The 12,861-nt window shown below is 43.1% G+C and overlaps 1 protein-coding gene across 19 annotated transcripts in view; it reads right to left on the reverse strand.

Annotated features, from left to right (window-relative positions):
* LOC108613886 (Glucose transporter 1) overlaps positions 1–12,861 on the reverse strand; it is a 95,448-nt gene that overhangs the window by 27,934 nt on the left and 54,653 nt on the right. For all 19 annotated transcript variants that reach the window (XR_016270038.1, XR_016270037.1, XR_016270039.1 and 16 more), the window contains exon 4: positions 4,426–4,882. Coding sequence is in view for 16 of the 19 variants with exons in the window: in XM_089468603.1 (XP_089324729.1) it covers positions 4,426–4,435 (10 nt within the window). In the remaining 3 variants the exon portion in view is untranslated. The remainder of the gene's footprint in view (positions 1–4,425; positions 4,883–12,861) is intronic.

Genomic DNA, 12,861 nt, shown 5'->3' on the forward strand with positions numbered 1-12,861 from the left:
AAAGTTATATGTTTGCAATTTAGCTTTGACCATAGAAATTTATATAAATTTATTCAATTTATTTATAAATATCAAATCCCACAAGGAAAACCTGGCCCGGGGCCCCCTTTAAACCGACTTTATAGTAAATAAAGAATAACTGATAAGATCAGCCACCAAGAACGTGACTCAACTCACGCATAGTCTTGGCCAGTGTAGAGTACAATTTGCAATTCCTTCTTCTTTTCTTCCCTTTTGGGAACTACACTACATGAGTTGTAGGTGGGCTTAAAAATGCCTCGCTAGCTGCGATAAATGTGCCCATAGTCAGCTTCACTTTGTGGTTTGCTATGGATTCCGCAGGCCAACACTTGAGCCTGCATACACACACACACACATACACACACACGAACAAGAAAGAGAACAACAACAACAACAGCAACACGTGCAGCTATCCGTACGGTATTTTGAATTTTTATTATTTGCAATTTGCGTTAATGTTGTGGAAAAAAGCATGTGGCTGTTATGGCTGCTGGCTTTAGCTATAAGCATCATATGTCTGTGCGTGTGTGCGTGCGTCTGTGTGAGTGTATATGTTTTTCTATGGCATATTGAATGGCCATTTGTGCCACAGTCACACACAGACACCCACACCCACACCCACACCCACACCCACACACAGGCACATGAGCACACAGTCGCACACTAATGACCTTTTCATGGCCGCCTGTCGATGAATGTAAGAAATGTGGGCAAATTATGGAAGGATCAGGCGTGTATATCCCTTGCCAGTTGTCGTTATTGACAAAATGATTTGTAAACATTTTGCGCGTCATTAGCTGCAGTCATTGCCAATGGCTGAAAAGTCCGCAATGGCATTTCAGCATTTTCGCATTTAACAGATTAAAATCATGCATGCATCAACATTTCCTCAATGGCTCCACAGCCGCTAGTTGGCAGCTGACTTGTGGCAGGATGCAGCCACCTGGCTAAGTTCTTTGCTGACCATGCAACTGCTTCCGGCTTCAGTTGCATGAATGGAGCCAGACCAGAGCAGACCATCTAGGCCAAATAGAAGTCAACTCGACGACCGAGTCACTGTCATCTCGGATGTGAAGAGTTGCCTCAATCTCCACATGTGGTATGCAAATATTTGCTTAAATTTGTGCTGAGGTTAAGTTTTTTGTTTATTTTGCTTTTGCAGCAGCGCAGCTGCTACTGCCACTGCCACTGCTGCAAGTGCAGCAACTTGATGACAGACAATGGTCAATGGTCTGGGTTATGCTTCAGCCGCCTTGTCTGCCCAGTCGCATCCATTCGCATGCCTGACTGGACTCCCTGCTTCTAATCACTATCCCAGCCCCCGCCAGCCCCCCGCCCCACCCACAAATATATGTCATCTTACACACTGGCTAGCTGACACAGAAAAATAGCTGTGGAAGCTGGGAGCCAGCGTTTTGACTGCATGCCAAGGCCTCCACTGAAGAAGCAGCTTCAAATCTGACGATGCTGATGACGCAAGTAGCACGCCACAGCTCCTCCCTACCTCTCTCTCACTCTCTCTCTTTCACTCACTCTTTCTGTGTGTGTCTGCATCTAGCAGTAAGTCATTTATGTGCGAGTGCGTATGTGTGTGTGTCTGACTTAGAGGCTTGCCCATTGACAAAAGTGCTCTGCTTGCGTCCTTTGGCCAGGCCGCACAGTTATGAAAGGGGGCGACTGCCACGCCCTTCGTGGATGCTCTGTTAACATTTAATAATTGAATATTATGCAATCAATGTGTCCGAGTGCCTCTGTTGACTTGGGCGCATACTTTTAGGCATTGCATTCAGCTTATTTGCATTATTCATAGTAGATTTCTTTTATATACATATTTATTTATTAGCAAGCACTAGAGCTACCATGTGCTCTTATCTCTCTTCAGTCATTACACCTCAGGCTTAGGCTATCTGTTAACTTTAATGTACATCTGAGGCAGCAGTATTTCATTGTTAGGGGTGCATATGTATTGGTAAGGTAACGAAAATTGTCCAGCTGAGTTACACCTTAATAACAGGGCCCCTTCAGTTTTCAACTTTGCAACTTTGGGGCAACCGCTCGTTATCTGCCAGTAAAATGTATTCGCCTCGGGCATTTGGAATAAACTTGAGCTTTTTTCAATTGGCATTTCATATTCAAGCTCTCATCACGCTGTCGCGAATGGAATGTCAACCCATTCTGCAAATTAACATGAATAAGTTTCAACTTTCTCACAAGCCGTCGCTTAACTTCTGCAGTTTCTGACAGTTCATTTTATTAACTTAATTTTTGATTTGTCTAAAAACTTGAGCAATGCACTCACACAATTCTCTAGTTCGCGCTTGTTATCTCTCTCAGTTTCTCGCACATTCACCCCGCCCCCTACGCTCTCTGCGGCTCGGTCAGGGCGCTATTTCTCTCGCTGGCAGTCTCCAATCAAATTAGCAAGTAAAATTGAAAACTGATTTATTCATGAGCTCAACTAACCATTTTTTGAGATAAGAATAATTTAAAATTCAATTAACTAACGCCACAGCTCAAGCTAGCGCTGTCCACACACCCGCACACCCACACACACACACCCCCACACACACTCATACTCATGCACACACTTCAACAGTCAGTTACAATGGAAAGTTGCGCTTCGGGGGCCTCGAAGTTGGTTATAGTTTATAGTTTGTATTGTCCCGGGACTGAATCTGCATTTGCATTCGCTGTGCTGAGTTTTCACTTGTGAATGTTGTTTTTGGGTAATCAATTGCAGGGAATTGTAGAGCTCATGAAGTTTTCGCCTTGAGCGCTTGTCAAGTAAATATGCTTGATTAAGTGAAACAAAAGCCGCACATAGACAACTGCAAAACGCATCCGCACATCCGCACACACGCACACCTGCACAGAGTGCAACCACAGCTCTATTAGTTATTGTGCGCCATCTTGTTGTTGCTGTTGCTGCTGTTGTTGTCGGTGTGTTCATTAATGGGCTTTTGTATTTGTTAACCGCAAAAATGATTGCCGCTCAAATGCACTTGAATGCGCCACTGCTGCTACGGCCGTAATGTCAACACAACCGCAAAATCCTATATTATTGCGTTGCCTTAAGCCAGCCAACGCATGCCGTATAAATTTAATATAGTTTGAGTTAGAGCTCGACTCGCTGGCCAGTGCTCACATCACACATCAACTGCAAGTGGGTGCCAGAAAAACGAAACGATGCAAGCGGAGTCATGCAGTGTAAGCACGTGTCTGTGGGTGACACTTGACAATCAGCATCAAAACAGACGAAGATGGAGACGTAGACGGAGACGGAGATAGAGACTAGCCGGACGGCACAGCAAAGCACTGAAGATGGCTTGGCGCTGGCGCTGGCAAAAGTGAATTGGTTTTCAGCATCGACGCCGTCATCGCCATCGTATTGGGCGCTGGATCTGGATGCGGTCTAGCAGGCAACTTCTTGTTGTTATACTCTCCTCTCTCGCTCTCGGAAGTGCGGACAATTGTTAATACATACGTAGACACACTCACACACACTCACAGTAATGGATTTGGCACTGCAGTCCTCTTGGTTGTTTTTTTTTTTTTTTTTTTTCGGTGGGGGGGCGGGGGTTTTTGTTTTGTTTGGGCAAAGTTTACACGTTTTATCAACGCTGTTTATTTGTCCACATACATCTCTATATATGTACACGAGTTTTAAAAATCACATTCATTAAGTTGCAGCACACGCGACGTATGATTAATATTATGCTGTCGCCTGGACGTGGTTAACGCTGCAGCTGCAATCGCTGCCGCCAGTCGTACGCTCCTATCAAAAAGATACGCTGAAAATATCGCTTTAACGCTTCATCTGGCACTTTAGCCAGAACGAGCGGACATTTTGCACATTATTAAAATTACTTGAGTGCCCGTCAACGGGTGCCAGCCATATCGACAGAGTGTTAATGCGAAATATGTATATCAGAGAAACGGCACGTTTAACGATAAAAAAGAGGAAGAAGAAAAAATAACACAGCTGGAAGTACAACTTGTGATAGCTTGGTTATGGCCATCACCACATCGTATAAGGTGTACATATGAAACAGGAATATTAAGAATAACCCGTCAGAGCTTAAAGTTCTACTGAATATGGCGATTTCCGAAATAAAATCTCTCATATATAAATATAAACTTAGAAAAAATAATAATAACTGTAATCATAATATTCCACAATCCAAAAATGGAGACCGTCTTGAGCTGGAGTAAATGTCACACGCTTTGCTCAGGTCAAGTCAGCATTCGGATGCAGTTAATACAAATTCCAATGCAAATGGAAAATCGGGGTAAAATGGTTTCTTTAAAATAGTATTTTACATAAATTCTTAAAACTTTTGATTTTTGTATAGCTGTTTTAGAACTTGATATTTATTTAATTTCGCTGGAGTAAATTTTACTCACCGTTGCACATAGGAAAGCCATTTCGTTGCCAGTCCAGGGCCAGAGCAGTGAATTATCATGCGACGCTGCTGCTGCTGCTTGTGCTGCTGCAGTTGATGATAATGATGTTGATGAAGACGATGCCGAAGAAGCGGCTAAAGCAGCGGGCGTGGGCTGTGGGGGGCTGGGGAAATTTTCAGGCTCAGTTGCTCTAATGCTGCTTTGTGCCAGTCGAATCCAATTTTAGCTGCATGAGCTGCTCGTAGATCGCATAAACTGCACGCACGCACACAGACACACACACGAACACCAACGCGAACACGCAGTCAGAGAGCGCCGCAACGGAAAGCGGCTGCTGCCGTGGCTCACGCCTTTCGCACTTGGCAAATGATAAAAACTGGCAACGCACTGCTAGAAAATATGCATTTTTAATGCCATAAATTAGTTTTGCCGTTTGTCGTTCCTCTGCACCGTAGAGCTGCAACGAGAGTAAAAGAGATAGATGCGTAAGTAGTGCGAGAAAGAGAGAGAGTCGCCATGTGTACTCGTAAAAGAACCCTAGCCCAGTTGAGTGTCTAAAGCTGTTTAACGTAATACATAAAAACTAAGTGAAATGCGCACACTATAAATGCGTTTTTAAATTTTAAAAAAGAGACAAAAGGAGAGTCGCTGCAGCTAAAGGCTTACGTAATTCATAAACTAATAGCCAGCTTCCATTAGCCACCCAGCAGCAGCAGCTGACTGGGGCAGCTGAGTGGGGCGGAAGGTGTGTGCTGCGCAGCGGGTTATATTCATTACAACTAATTTCATATGCGGCATTTCATAATAACTAATTGAAATTCAGTTTTTGCTGAGTCGCTAATTTAAAGTTGCCTGTTGGCTTTGCTAAGCTGCCATGGTTTGTTATCCCAAAAGAATGAGATTTACGCCCGGCTGCATCCAAATATCGGCACTCATCGCGCCAACACTCTCAGATACCCTGTAGTTGAAGAGCAATGAAGTGCTGAGTTCCCAATTGACATAAATAGTATATATAATATCGCATAGATCCTCAATATAATATTAAAATAATAATATATACTAATTAAAACAAGTATTATGTTAATAATTGGCTGTAAATCATTGAGATAGATCATTGACATATACTATTTTATATTAAAATAAATATTTCATTCGCGATTGTTGGCAGACTGTTGCAGAACATCATCAACATACATATATTGGATTACACATTAAAATAAACATTATATTCATAGGTGTTTCTATCTGAATTAGCTGATGCCAGCCAAACTAGCCAATTTCCTCAGAGCTGCTCATTTGAAAGGCAGCTCGCATTTTTCATCTAATGCAATTTGGCAATACAACTCCCAAGTCGAATCATAAAAATTGCAGAAGAAACTATTTCGACTTGCTGAAAATAACTGTGAATGGGAAACGTCGCAGTCTTTGGCCGGAAAAGTCGGTGTTAGTGACTGAGAACGGCCAAATACCGCTTAAAAATGCATGAGTGTGAAAAGCTGCACCGAGTGCACCGCTGAGCACAGCAAAAGGATTGGGGTTGCAGCTGGATCGGGGAATTGCTGCCACGAAGAAAGTCGGAAAAGTTGCTGCAACAAAAATCATAACTGGCGGGTCCTGGGGATCGAAGCTGGCAGCCAAGGATGGCGGAGCTGTGACTGAACGAATGGTATTGAAGCAGAACGGCAGGAGCTGGCCCACAGCAGCGCACATACATAAAATGTCACAGAATCAGAGCCAAGAGCTGCTCATATGCATAGGCTATGGCATGAATAAGTAAGCTCAAGCCTGCCTCAGCTGCAACAATGCAGACAGCAAGCGACAAATAAATTGTTGGTGAGAGCTTGACGGAGGGGAAGAGTAAGACAGAAATTCAGAGGGAGAAAGGCGAGAGAAAGAGAGAGCGAGGGAGAGAGAGAGAGCTAGCGAATGGCTGTGATGTGGCCCGTGCCGACTTTTGCTTTTCATTCATACGAAATTACCTGCGGCCAAGAGGCGTAATGCCAGTTGGACTGCAAAATCCACTTAGGAAGTTGATACAATCAGCTGCTCTGACGAGCTGACTGGCCCGGACGACCGCCCATGTCTGCATGTGGATGGATTCATTAAAACGAATTGCCCTGAGTTTTACGGCCAGACTCCGGCCTGCCTCTGGCCAGGCTCAGCCCGGCCAAATAGTCCGAGCAGAGCTCACCAGGGTATTGCTGCGACTACTATATGTGTCTATATATGCAGTTTTTTGGCTTTTGTTTCGGGGACTCATTGACGTGCGGCTCCGCATACGAGTACTGCATTTACCACAGAATGGATGCTGCTTGCAACGGCAACTGCGACGCTGACTGCGACTGCGACTGCGACTGCGATTGTGGCAATGGCTGTGGTTGCCTCTGGTGCCTTGGTTTTGTTTGCGCCGCAAAGTATGCAACGGCTGCTGGTTTTGTGCACGGAAGCCAACAAATGAATTAGCCTCCGCTTGTTACCATCCATCTGCCTATCTCTCCGCTCGCCCGCCCATCTGTCTTTATGCCCTGCTTATTTGCTAGTTTGTTTGCTAGCTGTTAGGGCTCTGTGTGCTCGGCTTGAATTCGGCTAAATCTACTTTGCTGCGCCAACAGCAACCAGTCGCAAAACGCATTAAAACTGTAAATTAAGTGGAGCATTGTGCAGATTGGTTTCAGTCCAACCAAACCAAGCGAAACCAAACCCAGCCCAGCCCATGACCCCGATCCATTCTCAGTGTCCTCATTGATTAGCCACACGACTGCACTCAGAGTGCGCCTAATTAGAGAAGACTGTCCCACGTCGGGCGTCAATTGCACTGAGGACTGCTAACCGCACCGACTTTTCTTTCTTTCTGTACGACAGCCTCGCTCCGGCCTCTCAGCGTGCTGTTAATTATTTATATTTTACATTTAATACGCAGCTTAGGCAGAAACCTCAGCACACACACGCGCGCACACAGACGCATTGACTCTTAAACAGCCAAGTATTCATACACATTCATTTTTATATTCATATGGTGGCCATATTTGAAGCTTTGAGCTCTGAGTCGTTCTAGTTGTTTGAAGTGGGCGCCCAGGCAACACTTCCGCATCAGCGTTGAGCGATTTGGGCGTTGAACGTGTGTGGAAAATGGCATAAAGCATACATCCCGAGCACATACAAACACCCACACACACACACACAGATACAAGCAGGCATTGAGAGACTTACATGCATATTTTGCTTACGCCTACATTTGCACAAACAAACAAGCCCCAAAGAGTCTCGTTCAAAGTAGAGCGAACTAAACTCAACTCCAACTCCGACTCTAACTGCCCCGAATCCAGGCAGTGCTATAGCTCAGGGTCTGCATGTCCATGTAACATGTTAATGAACTGCGCCAACTGTGTTTGCACAGAACTTAGTGTAATGTAATCCAAGAGCAACCAGGCAGGCTGGCAAAGCTGGCGGGATGATGAGGCTGAAGTCAGTGGACTGGACTGAAGGTGGGGCGCGGGAGGCGGTTTGTAGTCAGTCAGGCAGCCATTACGAGCACTCACACGCACACGCACACACATACGCACACGCACATGCACACACGTATGCACACCTCAACACCCCAATGTGTCGAATGTTACGCCAAGGAGTAACTTTGACATTTAGCATTCAAGGCTTATGAGTGCCACAAACACTGGGCGTGGAGTCTGGGGATCTGAGCGGGCAGGAGGCTCTGTCATGAAGGCTGCAAGCAGCCTGGGCAATTGCCTTATGGTTATTTTCATAGCCCTGGCCTGGCCACAAACTGCGCGCCAAGTGTGACATATGCCGCAGCAAAAAGCGAGCTAAACTAAAAAAAAGGTATACACAAAAAAAAAAAAAAAAAAAAAAAAAAAAAAGAGAAAAAGCCAACAGGCGACAACCTGCAAACAGTTTGGATTCTGAGTTGGCACTGACATGCCAGCTTGTAGGCTGCCATCAGAGATGCCAGCGTGTGCGTTAGCCAGCTCAGCCATTGGGAAATTAAATATGGCTACGTGTGGCATGCTGCGCTCGAACGGGGCAAGTATGTGTTTGATTTTATTTAGGGCATGTTTCCTTTCAACAGAAATGTATGGCTATATTTAGCATATTAGATGAAAGAAAGGAATGCATTTGAATGGGACTGCTTGAGCTGTAGATATTAGTATTAATATTATACATTATATAAGAAGTTAGTGACTTTAAAGTCTTCACTCTTCAATAGTGTAGCATAGGATCTTCGTGGCTGAGCAACTTTTGAATTCATTTAAAATTTAAGCTTGATGAATAATGACACAGAAATATCTAATGTAAATACAGGGAAGGTATAAGCGTAAAATACTTTAGTGTAAGCTGCTTATTTAACTTTGTCTCGCTTTTAATCTCAATGGGTGAGGGCTAAGAAAGTTTTTGCTTTTTTCGTATTTTCATTTTCATTAAAATGTGTGGACATATTTCATAAATCAGCTTTGCTGATAGCCACATTGAAATTGACTTCACAGACACATATACGTACAAAAAAGTAAGTGTTATTTATTTACTTTTATTTAACATATTTATATTTTTATTTAATTATTTTTCTCTTTAAAATATTTTTGTTTGTTTCTTTTTTGTTTTGCTTGTAACTTGATGCTCATGAGTCATTTTTAATATGATTATTATTATTACTATTCACTTTGATATTCGATATGTACTTTGATAACAGTGCTGATAATAATATTATGATATAGTTTCGCTATATACCTAGCCAACAGCTCATAAACCTATATAAATCAATGTGGACGAAGTACTTCAGCAAAAATAAAACAAGTTCAACGATTCGGCTTCTCCTTCCTCAACGATTCATCAGCCAAAGACGTATGATTACAATATGAAGTAGATTGAGTGGAGAGAGTATTTTGTGATTTGAAAGAGTATGCAAATCTTTAGGAAATCTGGAATATAAAATATTTTGTATTGTTGCTTATTCAGTCATCTCCCTTAAAATTACACACATTGTGCTGGAATATTCTGTGTCGCCTCCTGTCGATTGTCAGTCTCGATGCAATTGCCTGAAGCTAAGGCCGTAAGGTGCTCCGTTTTAGCCATTGGCATGCAGGGCTTGGTAGTCCTTGGCAGCTGGAAGCCAGTCACCAGAGTGGAGCATGCAAATCAACTGACAGTTTGACGTCATAATTATTCATATTGTTGGCCAAAAGACGATAAGGAGAGCCAGCAGAAGGCGAGGCCGTAGCACACAGCAGGCAATGGCTTATGGCGGAGCACGGCAGGGCAGGGTGAAGGCAAAGGGCAAGTTCGCATTGACAAGTGCGGGCCACTTCCAGCAGTGTCATATTAATTTAGTCAAGTGGCCACTTAGATTTTACCACGACAACTACAACACGGCGAGCGGAAACAAAAACGATGATGACGTTGATGGCTGAAGGAGCTGCAGTCGGTAGACGTGAAAATGGCAGTCGCCTCTAGCCTGTGTGTGTGTGATTTGCATAACTGCATGGATATTAGTTGGCTAAAATGTCAGCGACTTTTGTCAGCCACTGCCACAGCCACAGCCACAGCCACAGTCACGGCCATAGTTATAATCACAGTTGCAGTCAAAGTCAAAGCAACAAAGCGACGCCAAATTGCCTGGAGAAGGCGCAGAGTGGTTTTGTGTAACCACCGAGCCACTATAATCCACCACGGGCGGCTCTAATGATTACAAATTGCCAGCGGCATTTTAATAACCGCGCGACCGCAAAACAATAAATAAAAATCACACAATAAACAAAGCGCGCACAAAGGCTGTGAAATGAAAAAGCGCCGGGATAAGGCTGGCAAATCGTCTAAATGCGGCTTAAATGCATTGCTGCGATTAATATTAATTTCATGCAGTGCAGCTCTGTTGGAGGCCGTCCAACAACGCCGTGCTGCATGTGCAACAGAGTCGTCAAGGCAGCCACTGATGCCGCAGATGCCACTGATGAAGACGAAGTTGACGTTCTGGCGGCAGCTGCTCCTGCCACTGCTCCTGCTACTGCCACTGCCACTGGCACTGGCACATGCAGCAGCCGCCAAGATGATGACAATGACAATGGCGCACATCATGCGCATCATTAGCCAGCGTCGGAGCCAAGCTCGAGGCATCAGGTTGCTTACCCAGCTGCAGTTGGCGGGGGCACAGGCGTCATTCATATGCTAACAATAATGCCTGCCTGAGTGCTGCCTGCTCCATGATGAATGTTGGCTCATCTCTAATGTTGCAACAATTTCAGTCACTGATTCAATTTCGCGCCTCATTCGCGCAGCTGCGATAGCAATCGCATCGACACTTTGTTATGTGTTGTATCACACAATCCATTTCCATTTCCATTCCAATTTCCATAGCTAGTCGAGGCACAGCTAGCGGTTTCGGATGCTAATTGCTAACTACGAACTGTAAGCCGGAGCAGAGGCAATTAAATTTATAGGCACGGTGCAGCGTCGGCCTGATACGACTCGGCAACATTACTAATTTGCGGCGTTTCGACTGAAATGCAAACAACAATAATTAAAAGCACTGAAATACGCACGCACATCGGGAGACACACACACAAACGCACACAGAGGCACACACTCATGTACACGTATTTTTGGGGAAATTTTCTCATTTTCACATTTGCATATTCATATTAATTTGAATTTTCATTAGTCGCTTCTGCTACCTTTTGATGGGAAACTATCAAGTTCATGGGAATAATTAACAACGCCAGCCCGCAACATCCTTCAGCGAGGATGCCTGCGCTCCTGCGCCTCTCCTGCCACCAATCCCCCAGCAATTTACATTTTTATACATGTGGCCCAAAAATAGATATTTAATTTGACTTTTAGCGGATGACGCGTGCTGCCTGGCCCCCGCCTCTTCGCCTATTCGCCTGTTCGTCCCCTGCCCGAGGGATTTAGTTACACTGCGGCTTAAACTTTTCATCCGGGGCAGGCTCCGCAGGTAAATGTAAATGTATGTGATGATTAGCTATAAATTAGGAGCCTGGTTAATGTGGTGCTGGTTTCTGGTAATGTACGAGTTTTCGAGCCGGGCTGCGTTGATTGACGGCAGTGGTTGCTGATGTGTCTCAAATTGCGTGACAAGTGGCAAGTATTCAAATAGAATTGCCGAAATGTGTCACAGCTAACCACAATTTACAAAAAGTTCATTTAAATTAATTTCCTTTCATTGCTTGCAATAGAAATCTGCATGTGAGATAGTTTGAAATGAGAAACATATAACAAATTTTGTTTGAAACTATTTTCACTACATCAGAAAGTCCTACATATAACTTTGTAATAATATATCTTAAACTAATAGTTCAACAAATACCGAAGTTATACGCACAACTTTTCCCGTGATGTCTTATCTAACATGAAAGCAGCTATCTGAACACTACGCAATAAGAGTAAGTAATATTGTGATTAGATTGTAATTTTGCTTGTTTCACTTGAAGAGCCTCTTTTAGGATTCTTTTGTAGCTTTTCTCTGTTGAGGGAGCTGTCAATAAAATAGATTTATCTGTTTGGAGTCCTCTCTCTATGCGTCTCTGTCTGTCACTTATCTATTACTATCTCTCTCTCTTGTTCTATCTCTGTTGAGTCATAATTTTATCGAAATCGAATAATATACTTTTTGCTTAAAAGCTTACAGATTTTACTAAGTTTTTTGGTACACAAGAAATAAGTGAAAAATCAAATCAAAATTAAGAATCCCATTGAAAATGGAAAATCAGGGTATAATGTTTAAAGTTTCATGAAGACAGTCCTACTACAAGGGAAATTATTCAACTAAAAAATTCTCATAAAACTGCGGCGCAGCCGTCGCTGCTAACTGCGCAGTCAGCAGAGCGCGTGATTATACATGCGTATGAATGCGTGTTTATGCATGTGTGCATAAAAGAAGTGTAGAATGAGTAGAATATCAGCTTGGAGGGTTCAGGGTAGCTCCTAGTCGAGCAGTCTCCAATGAAGCCTTCTTACTTATTATAAATTTATTTCTTTAGGTAAGTTCGATCTTTAAGTCTTCAAAGTATTTTAAAAGTCCGCCTTTTAGAACACATTTTAGTATATTTGAAATCAATGCTAGTATATTTCTTTTAGCTATAAAAGTATATTAGTATTTCAGAGCTTCTAAATGTAATCATAAATTCTCTGCGTCAAGAATTCGCTGAATGCTTTCTGATATTGCCGCTGTAGTTCACCCAACCTCTTTATTGAAGTTTCAAAGCAGAGAATTTTATTGATAACCACGTAAAAATAAAAAATTAAACGAGTTGCTTTTGCCTTTAGTTTATGAGCATTTAAATCTCGGAATATAAACAAAATTTCAAAAAAAAAAAAAAATAAATAAATAAAATAAAATAAAAACTTTTCAGTCTCTGACATTTAGCTTACTCTCCACAGTCATGACTGCTTCTGCTTCATATGTTGTAG

The sequence above is a fragment of the Drosophila arizonae genome, chromosome 4, assembly GCF_054131065.1.
Source record: "Drosophila arizonae isolate 15081-1271.41 chromosome 4, UAZ_ARI_1.0, whole genome shotgun sequence".
NCBI lineage: Eukaryota > Metazoa > Arthropoda > Insecta > Diptera > Drosophilidae > Drosophila > Drosophila arizonae.